A 19,548-nucleotide genomic window follows, 5' to 3' on the forward strand; every position below is an offset into this window, starting at 1 on the left:
TGTCAAAATAGACTATTGCTTTGGAATGTCCGTTTATACAGTTGACCTTTTTCTGTGCAGCCAGTAACAGCTATCTAGCTGTAATTTTTCCCTCCTATGGTTGTTTGACCTCAGACATTCTGGATTGGAAGGTGGGTCTTTCAGCTGCTATGCAGGTAGATGGATAAATTCCAGAGCTGCACCAATGTTAGCATGTCTAGTCAAAACAACCATTCTTATGGCACCTTATTGACTAAATGACTTACCTGGATAAAGGAACTGTGTTAGTAGGTAATAGAAAAACCTCTGACAGTAAGGATTATAAAGAAATGCTAGTTATCCCTCAAAGACTATACTAGAATACAGACACAACCTCTATATTGTACCTTTTCACCAAGAGAGTAAAAAATTCCACCTGAATTCAGTCATGATGTTATCCACTTTAATAGCAAAATATCAGTACTTCAGTGCTGAGCTTATTGCAATACTGTTTTGCCCAAGGTATAAATAGTGAACAGAATAAATAACAGCCTGGTGGCAAAATTCACAAAACCAGATGAATGGCTGTTTGGGCATTTAGGATAATTTTCTTATTGATTTTAATAGGTTAAAAAGTTTAATGAGTCCTGTTTTTGGACCAGTGTTAGTTGCTTCTTGTGGCAAATGGCTTGTTAGCTCTCCACTGTAAGTAGCAGTTCATAGTAAACAAGTGTGCTGTACCTAATAGTAGGTTGTACATGAATTCTTCAGTTGCTGAACAGGGACTGTAGTTGTATGTTAAAGATCAAAAAAGTCTTAAAGCAATAGTATTGTTTCTGCTAAACATTTCCTCAACACAGTGTATTGACTGTGAAGTTTTTAGTAAAGAAAACCCTCTGTAAGTCAGTATAACTTCTGCAGTGCAGCAAAAGGGAGATTAAATCAACAAACGATTTTTTTCTGCTTTTCTGCATAGTCCTCATTTTTAGTTGCTGATACCTGACCTGCCTGATCCTTGAACTTGCTGTTGGTTTGGGCTTTTCTTCCACATGTGATGGCTTTCAAGAATTAGAGTGTAAAAACCCAAGCTAACATGCATTGCACATACCATTGCCTTCTATTTCTCTCTACTAGATGATATTCAGTATTTCTACCTTTCATAATCAGTAAGCATACTTTCAATAGATGACACACTATATACCAAATACTACTGCACACCTTATTTCCCCATGCACTTCAGTAGGGACTGAACCAGAGTAGAACATAATGGCTTTCACCTTGAAGGCTACTAGAGAACTTACTTACAGTAGACTGTGATCTGACTTGGAGTGGTTGGACTTATAAGCTATATGCTGATGCTAAGATATAACAGGTGCTTAATTTTCACTTATTCATGTAGCCCAATTAAATGAGATTAAAGCTAAGCAACCTTATGACACAGTGAGGCCTAATTCAGTGTTCTCTAGTAGGCTTATGAAACATTAGGTCCTTATGCAGAGCAAGAATTTAGGATACTTTCTAGTATGACAGACTTCTTTCTGTGTTCAGAAGAAATATTCCTGGAGGTCCTTGCCTCTTTGGATAGGCAAAAATAAACAGTAGGTTGTGTTCATCAGTTACCAAGTGTTCTTAAAACAGTCCAGAGTTGTTTCCTCCCCCTTGAAGTACAGCCTTGAAGATAAGTTTCAGTGTAATACCACCACCAGTCTTAAGACTATTTTTCCAAACAATGAGGATCCCAACTCAGAGTTCTGTTTTGAGTCTTTCATGCAAATCTTCCTGATCAATCATGTCCATCTTTTCATACCAGTGGTGGTAAGCCAGAAGAGCAGCATTTTTAGCTGAAATTGCACTCATTTCCATGGCGCTTGCAGCCCATTCTATGCTGTTGAGGTAGTACATTCTACTGTGAAGGATGATAGGTGGGCATTTCTCCGGGGGGCTGTAGTGTGGGTAGGCTAGCCATGTTTTTACTGTAGTGGTATCGTAGGAAAGGAAAAGAAAGTTCATTTGCTCTGTGGTGAGGGGTTGGGGTGAGAAAATTTTCCAAACTCGAGGGCCCAGTAATGGGTTCAGTACATCTTTTCTATCCTTAACTGGACCTACAATGCCCATGCTATTTATAAATAACTTTGGATCCTCAATTGTGAAAATGCCACTTAGATGGAAGTAGGAAGGGTCCTGGTAGCCAAAGAAAGAGGCATTGATGTGACCATGGACAAATGTTGCTACAGTCTCTTGATAGGGCTTGGAGAATTCAGGAATGGGTGGTTTGAAGTTGAGGAATGTTATGTTGGCAATCTTACGGTTCAAGGGGGTTGCAATCAGAACGATGTTGTATGCATCACTCGCTAATCCTGATGTAGAATTGTAGGTCACTTCGTACAGCTTCACACTACCACCTTTAAAAATAAACAATAAAAAGCTATTCCTTTGGTATTGTTACAAGTTTGGCTGTCTGACAATCCTGTGAAGGAGGTTAAGTGGGGGGTGGGGAGAGATTTGCCTAAAGTCACCAGGAAGCTTCATGGTAGAACATGGATATGAACCCCAGTCTCCCCATCCTAGGCTGACATCGGCTGTTAAGAACATAAGAGACGCCAATGGTACATGACCCCCCCCAACGTCTTTCTCACATGCACCCTACGATTTCACCAAATTGTTGGAAACAATGCGACAAAATTGACACATTTGCCCATTCCTGGTGGGAATGTGAGAAAATAGCTAAATTTTGGGAAGAAATAAAACAAATGATACTTAAAGTCACAGGCTTAGAAATCCCATTAAACCCCAAAAATCTCTTCCTAAACCACTGGCCGCCCCCAAATTGAAACACACAAACATAAGCAGACCTTGGATGTTATGATATATGCTGCTCGCACAGCGATTGCGACTTGTTGGAAAGATCCAAAACCGCCAACACTGAAGCTATGGTATCAAAAGCTGTGGGACCAATTTCTAATTAACTCAGTAACAAGCAAACTGAACAGAATAGCATTGAAACCGATAGACAAACCTATAATGGAAAAGTGGAATCCTATTTTAGAATTCCTGGCAGAAGATTTTTTGCCCTCCTCATGGCAGCAATTACGGAGATGGATGTAGAAGTTTTTATGAATTTGTAACTACTAGGAGACTGTTTTCCCCTCTATTCCTTCACACAGGATTAAGATATTGTTGGTTCGAAATTACCTATAAGAATTTACATAAATGACATATGTGGGTCCTCCGAGACTCCAGTGAGTTCTATATTCATTCTAACCTTGTTAAAAATACTTGTAATTTTTTTTCCAGACTTTTATCGTTCCTTAACTCTGTAACAGATTGAGGTTACTTATATATGATATATATGTTACTTGAATCAATACAAAACAAATAAAAACTTAAATTAAAAAAAAAAAAGACGCCAATGTTGGATCAGGCCAAAGGCCCATCCAGTCCAACACTCTGTCACACAGTGGGCAAAAATACCAGGTACCATCAGACGGTCCACCAGTGGGGCCAGGACATCAGATAAGCCCTCCCACTGATGGACCTCTGCTCCATATGCTTATCTAATTCCCTTCTGAAGCTTTCCATGCTTGTAGCCGCCACCACTTCCTGCGGCAGTGAATTCCATGTGTTAATCACTCTTTGGGTGAAGAAGTACTTCCTTTTATCCGTTCTAACCCGACCGCTCAGCAATTTCATTGAGTGCCCACCAGTTCTTGTATTGTGAGAAAGGGAGAAAAGTACCTCTCTTTCTACCTGTTCTATCCCATGCATAATCTTATAAACCTCAATCATGTCACCCCTCAGCCGTCATTTCTCCAAGCTAAAGAGCCCTAAGCGCTTTAACCTTTCCTCATAGGGAAAGTGTTCCAACCCTTTTATCATTCGAGTTGCCCTTTTCTGCACTTTTTCCAAAGCTATAATATCCTTTTTAAGGTGTGGTGCCCAGAACTGCACACAGTATTCCAAATGAGGTCTCACCATTGATTTATATAGGGGCATTATGATATTGGCTGATCTGTTTTCAATACCCTTCCTAATAATCCCCAGCATAGCATTGGCCTTCTTTATTGCAGTCACACACTGTCTCAACATTTTCAGTGAGTTATCCACTACAACTCCAAGATCTCTCTCTTGATCAGTCTCTGCCAGTTCAGACCCCATCAATGTGTATTTATATTTAGGATTTTTAGCTCCAATGTGCATCACCTTGCACTTGGCCACATTGAACCCCATTTGCCATGTTGACGCCCACTCGCCCATCCTTGACAGATCCCCTTGGAGTGCCTCACAATCCTCACTGGTTTTCACCACCCCGAACAACTTTGTATCATCCGCAAATTTAGCCACTTCACTGCTTACTCCCATCTCCAAATCATTAATGAACAAGTTAAAAAGCAGTGGACCAAGTACTGATCCCTGCGGTACCCCACTGCTTACCACCCTCCACTGAGAAAATTGCCCACCTACACTCACTCTCTGTTTTCTATGAACTAGCCAGTTTTTGATCCATAAAAGGACTTGTCCTTCTATCCCATGATTTTTGAGCTTACTTAGGAGCCTTTGATGAGGAACTTTATCAAAAGCTTTCTGGAAGTCAAGGTAAATAATATCTATTGGATCCCCCTTGTCCACATGTTTGTTCACCCCCTCAAAGAACACTAACAGGTTAGTGAGACAAGATCTTCCCTTACAGAAACCGTGCTGAGTCTGCCTCAATAGGTTTTGTTCATCTATGTGCCTACTAATTCTTTCCTTAATAATGGTTTCCACCAATTTACCCGGTATCGACGTCAGACTGACTGGCCTGTAATTTCCCGGATCTCCTCTGGAACCCTTTTTAAAGATGGGAGTGACATTAGCTACCTTCCAATCCTCAGGAATGGAGGCAGATTTTAAGGAAAGATTACATATCTTTGTCAGGAGATCTACAAGTTCACATTTGAGTTCTTTCAGAACTCTCGGATGTATGCCATCTGGGCCTGGTGATTTTTCAGTTTTTAAGTTGTCTATCAGTTTTAGGACCTCCTCTCTCATCACCTCAATCTGACTCAGGTCTTCCAACACCCCTCCTGAAATCAGTGGTTCTGGAGTGGGCAAGCACTTCTCATCTTCCACAGTGAAGACGGAGGCAAAAAATGCATTTAGCTTCTCAGCCATTTCCCTATCATCCTTCAATACTCCTTTTACCCCTTGGTCGTCCAAGGGCCCCACTGCCTCCCTGGCTGGTTTCCTGTTTCTAATGTATTTGAAGAAAGTTTTATTGTTGGTTTTTACGTTTTTTGCTATATGCTCCTCATATTCCCTTTTTGCCTGCCTGACCTCAGACTTGCATTTTATTTGCCATAGCCTGTGTTCCGTTTTATCAGCCTCACTGTGACTAGCTTTCCACTGCTTAAAGGAATTCTTTTTACTTTTTACAGCCTCCATTACTCTGTTTGTTAACCATGCAGGCTTTTTCCTATACCTGTTTGTGCCTTTCCTAACCTGCGGAATATATATTTTTTGAGCTTCTAGGATCGTAGTTTTAAATAGATCCCAAGCTTCCCCAATTGTTTTGACCCTTTCTACTTTTCCTTTCAGTTTCCTCCCCACGTGTCCCCTCATATCAGAGAAATTACCCCTTTTAAAGTTAAAAATGGTTGTGTGAGTCTTTTTGGCCAATTCTCTATTTGTACAAATGATGAACTCAACAACATTATGATCACTGTTTCCAAGCGGTGCAATCACTTTTACATCTCTCACCAGGTCTTGAGTGTTACTTAGGACCAAATCAAGGATCGCCTCTCCCCTGGTAGGTTCCGTGACCATCTGCTCCATAGCACAGTCATTTAGAGTGTCTAGAAACTCAATCTCTTTTTCTCGACTAGAACACATATTGACCCAATCAATATGTTAATATGTTCCTTTAATGGCTCTGGACTTTTCCTGAATGTGCACTTTGGATCTCAGCAGGGTGTATGTGAGGCTGAGAACAGAATCTCTATCTGCAACTGGGATGCATCCTTGATAAGACTGTACAAACTCCTCTCTGCAGATCTGCCTGATGAAAGGAATGTCTGTTTTCCTCCACTATCCTCCAATTATAAATAAGTAAACTAAGTATTAAAGACACTTTGAATCTTCAGTGCCCAGAAAACAAAACCCCAATAGTGCTGCCCTTGGAATTTTTCACTAAGGGGAGTGGGGGGAGAGTGTGTGTTTTTTCTGTGTTTAGAATGCGCTGGGCAAAACCCCTAGCACCGTTTGTCTAAATTACACAGATAGAGCAATGTCATACTCTGTGTGTAAAACATAAAAGGATGGGGAGCGAGAGCATTTTCAGTAGCTGCCCTGCAATTAGTAAATTCCCTCCGAGTAAACGTACAGGTATAATTAATAAATTACCACATAGTTTATTAAGTTGCTCACTTTATTTGCAGGCTAGAATCAAGTTGCTGTTTCCAGCCAATTTTTGCTATGCCAATTAATTCCAAAATTGGCCTGCAGTGGCAACTTTAAAAGGACGCCACCACTGTGTTGACTTTTGGATTCCTAAGTAACAAATGCTTTAAGACCTGGTGTCAAACATGCAGCCCGTGGGCCATATTCAGTGGGTGCAGGGCTCAAATCCAGCCCCCAAGCAACTTCCTTCTCCCGTTTCCTCTTCCAGGGCTGCTACTGCAGCTGCACCGTAGCTTGGTTTTTTCAAAGCTCCCTCAGTGGCTTTTTGCTTCCTGCTTCCTGCCTCCCTCCCTCCTTGCGCTCTCTCGAAGACAAGCCGTGCCTGTTTTTTGCTTCATGCGGGAGATGTACAAAGAAAAGCCTCTCTCACACACACATACACAGCTTCTGCTTCCTTATCTGGGGCTGCTGCTCCTCTTTTGGGGAGGAGAGAGAGAGAGAGAGAAAACAAAGTTGGAGTCCTCTGGCAGGTTTAAGACCAACAACGTTTTATTCCAAGAATAAGCTTTTGTGTGCAAGCACACTTCTTCGGAGGGGGGGCAGGTGGATTCTTCTGACAAGCACAATGTACACTGAAGAAATTGTTTTAAATATTAGATTTCTCTGTTCCTATCTGGATTTATTTTCTTTCAAAAAGACCCTGCTTAGGAATTAGAACACTTCTAATTGGTCCTTATATCTTGGAGCGTAGAATGATTTCAGATGCCAAATAATAATAGCACACATTGGTAATGAGACAAGAAAACTAGGTCTCAGTTCAGTTCAGGAAGATACATTGTCTTGAGCTTCATTATCAATTGCAATTCAGCATTCTCTCTTTCTAATCTCCCTTTGATATTCCTTTGAAAGAGCATTGCTACTCTTAGGTCAGCAACTGAATGTTATGGTTTCTAATGTCAGACTTATGTCCCTTTATTCTTTGCATTCTCCTGTACTGAATCCTCCTGGATGGAATTAAAACCTAGGTTTCCTGTCTCATTACCAACACAGGTATCTCCACACCTACTACCCCTCTGTAACTCACACCTAATCCAATCAAGCCTACTATTGTTATTTGACATCTGAAATCACTTTTATAAAGCTGTATCACTGGTACCTCAAGTAAAATTTTATGGCGTGCATGGCCTGGCCCAACAAAGTGACACATGTCAGATCCAGCCTTTGTAACAAATGAATTCAACACCTCTGCTTTAAGAAGTAATTTTACAGATGGCTTTCAACAATTTGTAAGGCTGGAGTCAAAACCGTTCCTCCAAATGGAAGGTTTTGCTGCACAAAGGGTGTTGTGCAACTGCTGTGGATTCCCTCCTCCAGCTGCAACCCCGTGCGGCGTATCCCATGTTGTTCCTGGGACTCCTCCAGCCCTACAGTGTGACCATTGGGGTGCGTAGGGAGCTGATGCTGGAGGAAGGTGGTGGGAAAGCTCTATTCTAGAAGTAGAATTCTGCTAACAGTTCTACAGATGCTGCCTGCAATCCTACGTAAAATATTTTTAGCAAAAGATAATCTTGGTTTCAGTTTTGTATGACACCCAGTGGTTATCAGAATACATCTTTATACTCTTGACAACATTTTTTTGAGATATACTACTTTGTAGATGCAGAAGTTCTTTTGGCACAAAAGAAAATAACCTATGTTTCTGTTCTTTCTCTGAATGTGGTAGCAGCTCTTTTTGTGCATGCTGTCAAAGAGTTCATCCACCCATAAGATACTGTTGGATTAGGTTGTCTAAGTCAGACCCACAACACAAGTGGGATGTGTGTGAGGATAAGGCTGGCAGCTAGGTCCTGGGTTCTTTGTGTTTTGTCCCTAAGTTGCCAGGCACTGTCATCATAAAAAGTATCTGCAGAATTTCCAACTCCTGTTCAGCCAGCTTGCTTATCTCTCTGGTTGCTTTTCTATGCCTACATTCCCCTTCCTCAAAACTTGGGAATCTCAGTGAATGTTTTAATTTTATAAGTTGTTACCGAAGAAGAGAGAATATTGAGACAACCTCACCTGAACGTCCATTTTGCCTTGTCTTCTCCTCTATAGAAATAACTGTGCCAGGAATCAGCTGTGCTTTAGAAGCATACAGAAGGCCAGTGCATACCAGTTTGTTGCCACCTTCTACTGACCAAAGTCCACTATCGGCACCTGCTAAAGATACAGCACCTGCCAGGGAGAAGGGAAAAATCAGAGTTCAAGAACAGAAAAATGTTCATAGAAAAATGCAGGAGGGAAATTGGTTTCCAGATAAACATAATTACACTGTAACACTGGAATATGAGGGCTTTGTAAAAATGGTTCAGAGATTACTTTTTAGTGTCAGTTTCCTGATATCTAGTAGAGGACAAATGATCGATTTTCTGGACAGCTGGGAGTATGAACATTCTTGAATCTAGGAAACTAATGCTATTAAGTTGAATGAATACCTAATATGCTGGAGAACTGCCAGAGCAAAGATTTCCTTTGGGAAAGACCTGGTTTCATGACAGTGAAACTGAGGTATAGACGCTGGATGCTTTCTTATGCTGCAAGATTGTTGTGAGAAGGAGAATGATGTAAATGACTTTTTGTCCCCATTGGGGAGAAAGGTGAGATATAAGTGACTTAAGTACAAGGAATATCACTGCTTATTAATCCTGATCACCATTAGTGGGCTCTTCCAAGAAAGCTATAATGGAGACTGCAAATGACTTCCGCTTGCTGGGTCAAGAGACAAGATCCAAGTGTGGTACAATGGTGCTCCCTGCCTCGTAGGCCATGATTTGCAGGACTGTTCACCCTTTTTCTCAAGAACTCCTTAGGAATCAGGACTTTTACCCAGGAATGTTTACTAAAAGACTTGTTAGATGTATAGGTCGAGACACTGCAGTGAAGTAACCTGGTCCTGAAGGAAAACATGATTAAAAGGAGAAAGGATGATTTGGTTAGGGATGTTGACACTGACCTACTTGTGAAGGAATGTTAGATTGAAGCAGCGAATGGGAGAAACTGAATGTGTTTCTAATGTAGGAGTGTCAAATATAAGATGCTGGATCTTTACTAGCCACTTGGAGGTCCTTGGTATGGCTTATGCAACTTGCATCATTTTCAGAGCCAAGGACCCACAAATGGCAGGCAGGTGTGCTTCACACCAGAGGACTCTGTTGAAATCATCCCACTTTGCCATTCAACTCACCCTGAGCCTCAGTGCTCCTCATAGTGTGGTGGTGGTAAACAGGCTGATATCAGAAAGTGACCTTTGGCAGTGGGGTGGTTTCAAAGCTACTTGGCTCCCCTGCCCTTGCAGTAAAGGACTCTGGGGGGAGGGATAAGCAGAAAGAAGGAAACACTGTTAAACTGCTAGTGGAGGATTTGACTATCGTATTCAGTTTTTGTACCTGCTGTCTAAACCCTAGGGGTGCTGTTATTCAATCGCTTACTTTCCACAGACAGGATCTTCCTCCTGCAGCCCAAAATATTTCTGAAAAGTTCCTCCTGCGGAGAGGGGACATGGGACCCCCACCCCGAATCAGCGTGAGGGGATACTTAGAGGTCTACAGTGGGAGGGGAAATGAGTAAAAATTGCTCCCCCTTCCATCAGTGGCAATCTACATCCAGCCTAATAACTGCTGGCATAGTGCCTAAGCAGTAGTCAGGACACTGAACCAATTAAAGAGTAAAGGAAGATTTATTTATGGAACTTATACAAACTGATAGGAAAGAGAAGTGAGAAACCTAAATGCTTTGCTAGCTGAGAGAGGGGGTTCTAGACTGTTCTAGAAGAAAAGCCTAAGAATAGCATTCGGGCCACAGATAAGGAGAAGCCCCTTTTAGAAAGAACGTACTCCCCCTACAGTCCTGTCTCCATAGAGCTGGATCTTCCGTGTAGATAAGACACTGTTGTGGCCAGTCTCAAAGGTGGGTGCTGGGGTCTGGTGCCATGCTGGGTTTCATGATGGGGGGTGGGATTTCCCCTACTTGCCAGTCTGCGAGGCCCCCACTTGTATATTCTAACAGCCAAGTTGGCCAAATCTGAGAATACTTAAATCCAGAGACTGGATCATGAATAGACAAACAGATCTTTCTACAAACCTAGGTTTGGTTTATTTCAGTAAAAGACAGGGAAAGGGGACAGGGCCCTTTCCAGGGCTGTTTTGGCCTTTGAGGAAGGACTCACTGGGCCAGGCAGCAACCACTATGTGACTTGATACCACCCTATTTACATGACTCACAAAGTCCTGGCTGCTTGCTGCTGTTCAGCAGCTACCCTATGAAAGTCAGTGTGGTGTACCAGTTAGAGCTTCAGAGTAAGGTCTGGGAGACAGACACAGGTTCACATCACCAGTCTGCTGTGGAAGTTCATTAGGTTATATGGGGGCCAGTCACAAACTTTCAGCCTAACCTTCCTCACAGAACTGTTGTGAGGATAAAAAGAAGAAGAGAATGACATAAGCTGCTTTAGTCCCCACTGTGAAAAAAGACAGGGTATAAATGAAGTATATAAATATAGCTGAAGGTGGGAGGCACAGAAAAGGTAGGCTGGGAAATGGGTAGGAAGGAGAGAAAGATACAGGGAAAGGGGAGATTATATGGAGGTTGCCAGAAGGAGAGAAAGGGGAAATAATGTGGGGAGGGGTATACAGGGGAAAGTGATGGGTCCCCCCCAGAAGTCCAGCAAAGTGGTTCCCCACTATGTGAGTGGGCTTGGCCCAGCAGCGGGCTCTGCACAGTGGGCCATAGTTTTCCCAGGAAGAGGATGCTGGGTGGGGAAGCTTAAGACAAGGGGGCAGATACATGTAGGTTGGCTGTTGGGCTGGGCCAGGCAGCAACCACTATGTGACTTGATACCACCCTATTTACATGACTCACAAAGTCCTGGCTGCTTGCTGCTGTTCAGCAGCCACCCTATGAAAGTCAGTGTGGTGTACCAGTTAGAGCTTCAGAGTAAGGTCTGGGAGACAGACACAGGTTCACATCACCAGTCTGCTGTGGAAGTTCATTAGGTTATATGGGGGCCAGTCACAAACTTTCAGCCTAACCTTCCTTACAGAACTGTTGTGAGGATAAAAAGAAGAAGAGAATGACAGAAGCTGCTTTAGTCCCCACTGTGAAAAAAGACAGGGTATAAATGAAGTATATAAATATAGCTGAAGGTGGGAGGCACAGAAAAGGTAGGCTGGGAAATGGGTAGGAAGGAGAGAAAGATACAGGGAAAGGGGAGATTATATGGAGGTTGCCAGAAGGAGAGAAAGGGGAAATAATGTGGGGAGGGGTATACAGGGGAAAGTGATGGGTCCCCCCCAGAAGTCCAGCAAAGTGGTTCCCCACTATGTGAGTGGGCTTGGCCCAGCAGCGGGCCCTGCACAGTGGGCCATAGTTTTCCCAGGAAGAGGATGCTGGGTGGGAAGCTTAAGACAAGGGGGGCGATACATGTAGGTTGAGCTGAAAAGTAGAGAAGGAAGCTGGAAACATTGAGAGGTTATGGGAGCTTTCAGTGACGGGAAAGAGGAAATGATGGGGGAGGGGAAATCAGATGCATCCTACAAATTCAAATCTTTTTTTTTAAACACCACTTACCTACAAAGCCATTGATATTGGTACCTTGGCCATAGTTTACTCTCATGACTGAAGTTACTATCTCATTGATGAACTTGTGAGAAAAGCCAGACTTCTGCATGGATTCATCAATGGTCTGATTCAGCATATGAAGGAATTCAGCCCCTCCAAGAGCGTGAAGCAAACCTTCGCTACTGCTGAAGGCATAGTCATGGGCCTGATACCGATAGATCCTGTATCCAAAAAGGGGGAGGAACCATTAAGAAAGAGGCAATAAAGACTATGCATTTTTTGCAAAAGGTGAGGTGGAAAGGGAAGTCAGGGATTTCTGCATCAAAATTTTACAGTATAAGTGTTCTAGTATTGCATTAGCTGTTCTTGAAGTTATTTTGCTTCCATTAACAAAGTGATTCACAAATAAGTCATCCTAGCTAAATTCTCAAGTTCTTAATACTATAAGTTGATTGCAGCTTCTTTAAAAGCATGAGAGTGGCAACTGAACACATTCCCAGAAGTTTAACCCTATTTTTCCTTTGAATGCTTGTAAATGTTAATTAGATATCCATGTGACACATTGATGGGATAGTCTTTTCTTTCTTGTTCATAAGAAGAAAAGAGATTTTAGCACTTACAATGCTGATACTCGACTGAGATGCAGCTAGTAGAGGGTTAAAGGCAAGCATGTTTTAACATGCCCAGGGAGACAATGGAGTCTGAAAAGAGACTGTACATATTCTTTATTCTCGGCTATGAACCTTTTACCTTATGTTAGACCTAGAATTCAAAGCATAATCAATGTAGCTGCCCAACAAGATATTCAGGTTGATATAATTACCACGTGAACTCGTTCTTCTGTTTGCTCCTGAAGCTCTAGATTATGAGCTAAGACTGGATTACCATACTTTCTAAGGTTTTTTGTCTAGAGCCAACAAAGTAGTAGTTCTTTAGCCTTTTATTCTATGGTACTCTGAAAAATCTTATTCTTTTCATCAATTAACCTGCTGCCCACTTCCCACAAGGTAATTACGTCTTTCTAGTTTAGGACTAGATTCTGCTTTGTGCATGATTACCTCATAAACTTGTCCAGAATTTCCTCCACCCACATGCTCATTCGCAAGGGATTCAGTCCATAGTGCCACAGGAGCTTGACAAAATTCCAAATGTACCAGCTACTCTCCTCAAAGACAAACTCATCTCCATTGTAAATGCCCATGAGGCCTCCTTGGCTTTTGGGAGCAGAAAGTCCTGCAAATGTGAGAATGTGAAACTGTAGGCTAGCAATATAAAGAACGATCTCTGATTGGATGATTTATTCATTTATTTTATTTACTTCATTTATGCCTCTCCTTTCTCCCCAAGGGGGACCCAAAGCAGCTTACGTCATTCTCTTCTCCGCAATTTTATTCTCACAACAAGCCTGTGAGGATTTTATTCTTGAGAGTGTATGAATGGCCCAAGGTCACCCAGCAAGCTTCCATGGGACAGTGGGGACTCAAAACCTGGGTCTCCCAGATCATAGTCTGACACTTTAACTCTATACTAATTGTATGATGAATTTTACTGCTCTTCACAAGAGACAGAACTGAAATATACAAAGCCACATATTCTGAATGTGCCTGGGTTGGATCCAGATTAAATTTATCATCTACGAACAGAACTTTCCTGCCTCCACAAGTTCTGCTTCTGGGTGATAAGGGGACTTTGAGGAACAACAGGGCGGGGTGTATCTTGAAGTGGGGATGGGGATCAGAAGAAATTGCCAGTTTTGTATGGATCCTACTTTCTGACATCAAACGTGAGAGAGACAGACCTTAGACTGGGCCATGGTGATCCATGCCTTGATCACAATCAGGCTAGATGGCTGCAGTGAGCTTTATGTGGGGCTGCCTTTGAAGACTGTCTTGAAACTTCAAAATGTAATAGCTGTTTTTTGGGGGGAAAGCCAGAGAAGGGGTCACAGTGTGCAGATACATGCCAACAGACCAAAAACCACTTACAATATGGTAAAAGAATTCAGGTATAGGCAAAGCAAAGTCCAACATATCATATCCTCAATGAGCACACCGGTTTTTACACTCATTTCACCAATCTTCCTCATGAGTAAGAAGTCTCATAAAGTTGGAAGATGTCAACCTCTTGATTCAGCTTAGTTTCTTTTTTAAAACAGTATAGCTTCTTATTTGTTTTCTTCTTAGTCAAATTCTCTTTCAGTTCCATTGCAAGTACTTGAATAGGAGCAAGCCAATTACTAAATTTCTAGTTGTAGCAACCAGTCCAAAAAATTTTTTGGCAACAGGCCTACTTTGAATTGGCTGGCATTTGCTTTCTGACTCATGTTGTTGGCTAGTAGCTCTCTATTAGGGAGTAGCATTTCAGTATTCTTATCTATCTGGCTAAAAGCCTTTTTTGAATGGACTGACAATGCTCTCCACTTCTCACGCTGAAAACCAACTCAAGGAACTTACAATTGATGCTCATAGAATTATTAAATGTGTCATTGTTAATTTTACCACAGTGGTTTTTGGCCTGTTGGCACGTTGTTTTTTGGGAGGCAGAGAGGGTATTGGGATCACATCTTCTTGTGCTGAAAGGCCTGCACTGGTTGCCTGTTATCAGGAGCAGTTCAGAGTGTTGGCTCTGACCTTAGAGGCCTTACATGGTTTAGGAGCAAGCTACCCAAAGGACTTCTTCCCTCCCATACGGTTCAGATTGCCAATTAAGGACCTCTGATGTTCCTACCCTTGAAAGTGAGGTGGAGTGTAGGACTAGTGATGGGGACTTCCTCAGTGTTTGTATCCTGTCTAAGGAACACCCTCCTTCTTGGACGTTCGCCTGCCGCCTCTCATTCTTAGGCACCAGCCCAAAACATTTTTGTTCACCCAAGCTTTTCATTGAATTTCATCCCCATGCCCTGTTTTTTCCTGGGTGTTATGTCTGTTTTATGCTGGTTTTATATTACTGGCTTAATTGCCTGCTTGTTTTACTTGTTTCTTGAATTATTTGAAATATTTTTTATTTTAACTAGTATTTTTATTACTGCTTACTTGTTTCTTGAATTATTTGAAATATTTTTTATTTTAACTAGTATTTTTATTATTTTACATTGTTAGCCACTTTTAGCAGATCCTGAAATCTGTGGGTATAAATCTTGTAATTAAAGGGGTGAACAAGCTGAAGAGTAGTCTGAGATTCAACAAAGTGACAACGCATAGAAGTTAGTAGGAACTTCTGCATTGGTCTGAATTTCTGTGTCGGTCTGAGTTTCTGCCAGAAGACCTGCCTTTTGAAACTAGTTTCAGATGTGATTGCTCAAGAACACCCTTCTGTTCTTGTTCCACAACCTCCTAGAGCTTACAAAAGTTAGACACGTTATCTGTGTACTTGCTGTAATTGAATGAATTAATTAATTTGTCTAGAATGGCTGATATCACTGCAGGTGGTATCATTAAAGTAACAACAACAAAAAAGAACCAAGCCCCAGGCTCCTGCCCCCAAAAGTTTAGTCTTGTTGACAGTGGGACTGTGGACAATGGGAAGACAGCAAAGAATAAATTAGTACAACAACAAGAACAGGAAGTGTGTATATATGTGTGTGTGTGTGTGCGCGCACATACTGTGGAAAGATAAAGCTTTGGAGGGAATAATTGCAGGATGTGGATAAAACAAAACCATTGTAATTAAAATCAGAATGTAATCAAGCAGGAAAAGTATCCCAGCTTGCTTCGTAAGCAAAGTCATACCTAGTTCTTTGACAAAATGCTTCATGTGCAGGTTAAGAGGGTGGATGACAGCTCCTCCTGCTTCATAGTCTTCTCCTTCCAAGTTGACAGTAGCCAGACGGCCACCCACAGCCCCTCTTTCAAATACATCAATCAGGACATCTTTTCCAAACTTCTGGCGCAGAAAGTAGGCTGCAGATGTGCCCCCAATGCCAGCTCCAATTACAGCTGAAAGAGTTGTGCATACATTTTAGTATTTCCAAAAAAATTGAGAGGGATACCAACCAGCTCTTCCCATATGGTTATGAGGTCAAGATAATGAAAGGTGTTCTAGTATAGGTTTAATTACATGGCTCATAATAATTGATTTTTTTCTCTGTCTCCGTTGAGACTTTCAAAAGCGTCTGAAGCCTTTGCTCCAGAGTACTGTTGAAAATTCTCAGGAAAGCTACTTTAGCGAGTATTTGATTCCACGAACCATTTGGTTAGGGGTTTATGACAAATTGTGTGAGGAAAGGCTGAAGAAACTGGGCACATTTTAACTTTGCTTAAAGAAAATTAAGGTGGGAGAGGACAGGTGCTGAGAGTTTTCAAAAACTCAAAATTGACAACAGGGAGAACACTTGTTTCATGTTAACCCACTAAGCCTATACACACACACACACACACACACGAGGGGGAATGATTAAACTTTAAAAACATAACCCTACAGGTGGTCAGATTAACACACACAATCCAGTCTTCTTTTTTCATGGTATCCTGGGTTATTTGAAGAATGGTCTCTGTTAAGTGGACTGCAAACTGCATTGGGCACAACCATTTCTATGATTATGGCAACAGTGTCTTGAAAACATCTGCTGTCTTTGTGGGCTGTGTTTCCATATGGACCAGTTCTCACTGAAATGTTTCTGTGTAATTCCTTACAGGGGTGGTTCCAGAAAAATAAAGGGCCAGTTAACGTGTATGGATAGGTTTCACAAACCAAGCAGCTGGGCAAGGTCATGGAATCACTTTTCTTGGAAAATTTGCAAAGAGAAGGCAGACCAGGATCTGTCTGGGCAGCCCAGACTAGATGACGGAGTTCCCAAATCTCACATATCAATTGCGTACAAAAATTCCGATTACAAAAAGCTGATAGCATATCACAGAATATTTTTCCTTCTGCATTTTAAAAGAACTTTACTATTCATTAATTAAATGCCATATCACATGCAGATTTGTGCCAACATACACACACAGCCCAATTCTATGCATGGTCACTTAGATGTGAATCCTACCAAGTTGAATGGGATGTAACTCCAAGAAAGCAAATATAGGATTACAACCTGTGACCGAAATGGCAGTTGGGGTCACTATCTCTTCTGGATTTGGTAGCTGTCACAGCCTCAGTCTCAGAAGAAGAAAATAAGGATTTTGGAGACTTTTTGTGTTTGTCTGAATTGATGACTTGTCAAAGTGATGCATTCTAGGCCAAAAAGCCAGGAAATGCCAAAAAACCCTGCACAGATTTGCCCCACGCATTGCTTGGTGGCACAGAAGACCTATACCTGGTCATGGTCTCCATTCTCTATATCTCTCTGTGACAAAGGCATTCTTTCACATTCAGGGTCCATAGCCACCTGGTCACCCAAATTCCAAACCTGGTCTTGCATCTGCAAAACTATGTACAAAATCAGAATCTCCTTTCCTCGCTAAGCACTGCCTTAAAAAGCAGGTGAGTGAGGAATACACCCTTTTGCTATTCTTATTTAACCAATCATTGTTATTCGTATTTATCTAATCATTCTGCCAATTAAAGGTGGATCAAGGCAGGTTACACAACCTAAGTAAACTTCCAATAGCAAAATAAACCAGCCAATTAAATGGTTAGGTAAAACGGGAAGGCAAAGGGGAAATGCGGTTCGACTCACCCTCTGGGTTAGCAAAAATAAAATGGGAGGGGGAAGGGAATTGGGGCTGCAGTTCTGTGAACAAGTATCTGCCTATGTCCCACTGAACTCAGCAAGTCTTACTTCTAGGTTAACATGCGTAGGCTCAGTCTTGTACAACTCCTGTTTGCGCAACTCTAATCCGGCGGAAGTACTTTTTTTTTGTGCAAGTTTCATGAAAATGTTTTATGGTTCTGCTTTTAACAATTGCGGGAGGTAAGAGGCCATGTGGGTCTATAGGCAAGATTAACCCCTTTTGTACTCAACAATTCTGGCACCATAGGCTGAGTGCTGCTCAGCATTGCAAGAAGAATGCTTTTGCCCTGGCTCCGAACGAAGAGTATTCCCCTTCCACTTTTTACTACTTAAATAAAAAGGCCCAATATCACGGGCAAAGTGATTCTGAGCTTTTTTAAAAATCGCTATAAAGACATGAGTGCACTTAAGAATATGCAGAGCCTGCTCCCCTTAAAAGCCACCCACCTGAAGCCACGGCACACGCTAGCAGCCGGGTTTAAACGAGACTCTGTGCTTCGTACAAACGCTTAAATAAAGTTTTAACTAGGAAGTTGGGGGGCAGCAAGGGAAACATATTAATCTCAACCCGTTTGGGGGCCGCCCCCCTCGGACCAGACAAATTCTGACCGGTGCGGCGGTGCTAACAACCCGAGTGGAGCGGGGAATTGCTCCGCAGTGACCTTTCCCCGCCAGTCCCGCGTTTGGTTCCCCCCTACCTATTCGATTAGGCGGGTAGCGCAGCTCCTGGGACCCCGAGGAAAGCCCCCTGCACATGGAGGCCAGGAGCAGGAGGAGGCGAGCGGATCCCGTCCAAGGCACCCACATGGCGGCGGCGGCGGTGGCGGCCGCGGCTGAGGAGAGCGAGACCTGCCTGCCGACCGACGCGCGGAAGCAAAGGACAGGCCTGTGGCTCAGTAGTCCTCCGCTCCGCCCCGCTGCCTTAGTCGTCAGGGGGCGGGCAGCAGCAGGGGCTGTGTCTTAAGGGAGTTAAGGCCCGGCGGGGAGAGCGGGTCTCCCTCTCCCGGATAGCCTGGAGGAGGAAGGTAAGGGTCCCTTAAAGGTCGTCCAGCTGCCTCGCGGAAATCCACCCGTCGGACGTGGCCGCAGGCGACATTTCTTCCCTCCACGTTGCCGGTCCTCAGCCGGCGGTTGCTGAGCGCTGGGGATCCCGGCGATTAGGTGCTGTAGACTAATGGACCGTGGAATTGATCCAGACCTTGATAAGAACGAGAGAACAGCGTTGCTGGATCCAAAGGAGCATTAGTCAGCCTTCAGGCGGGGTAACCGTGTTAGTCTGCACCAGCAAAATGAAACAGTCCAGCAAACAAAAATAAAGTGAGACCAAATTATGCACAGATATGAATTCCTTAAAGCAGAGGCCCAGTTTATGCGCTTGGCAGAATCGAGGGGTGAAGTGTTTTCTGGACTCTACCGTTTGTATGCTTTCATGTTTAAATGTTTCCTTGTGGGGATGGGACACTCACTGCATACTGAAAGATCAGGTGGAAACCTAGGGTGAACCCTTCTTGGCATGTGAGTTTTCCACATGTAAGGTGTGGGTGTGTTTCCCTTGAGGAGCATTCAGTGTGACACCGCACCCACATCCCTGCTGCCAAGCTAAACTGATACAGTCCCAAAAATCTTTATCATTTCAATGGTTAGGAAAAAATTGGTTTCAAAAACTTCCTGTTTGGAGTTTTGATTTTGCTGTTATGCTTGGGTTCTGTCATTGACGTATGAATATTACTATATCCCTCTGGTAACACTGGGAAATAATCCCAAAGCAAAAAATAAAATTAAAATCTATTTTTCAACCTCACTGAATTCTGTCTAATTGCATTCTACACAGGATGCCAACAAGAAGCCTTAGGTCTCCCCTTTTAACTTCTAGCCTGACAAAGCTCTGGGAATCTCAAAAACTTGTGTTATTTGGGCTGGTCTTTTAAAAAGGGTTATTCCATAGGGTT

At 42.6% G+C, this 19,548-nt stretch overlaps 1 protein-coding gene across 1 annotated transcript; it reads right to left on the minus strand.

The window, feature by feature from the left end:
* Nucleotides 1–56: 56 nt before the first annotated feature.
* Nucleotides 57–18,513, minus strand: LOC107118770 (prenylcysteine oxidase 1-like). Its single transcript, XM_015421129.1, has 6 exons — nucleotides 18,298–18,513; nucleotides 15,657–15,863; nucleotides 12,987–13,161; nucleotides 11,938–12,149; nucleotides 8,392–8,547; nucleotides 57–2,360 (listed from the first exon to the last, which is right to left on the minus strand). The coding sequence occupies exons 1-6, from the start codon at nucleotides 18,404–18,406 to the stop codon at nucleotides 1,702–1,704; spliced, it is 1,518 nt and encodes a 505-aa protein (XP_015276615.1). The 5' UTR covers nucleotides 18,407–18,513; the 3' UTR covers nucleotides 57–1,701.
* Between the last annotated feature and the right edge of the window lie 1,035 nt (nucleotides 18,514–19,548).

The sequence above is a fragment of the Gekko japonicus genome, unplaced genomic scaffold (assembly GCF_001447785.1).
Source record: "Gekko japonicus isolate JY-2015 unplaced genomic scaffold, Gekko_japonicus_V1.1 scaffold13, whole genome shotgun sequence".
NCBI classification, from domain to species: domain Eukaryota; kingdom Metazoa; phylum Chordata; class Lepidosauria; order Squamata; family Gekkonidae; genus Gekko; species Gekko japonicus.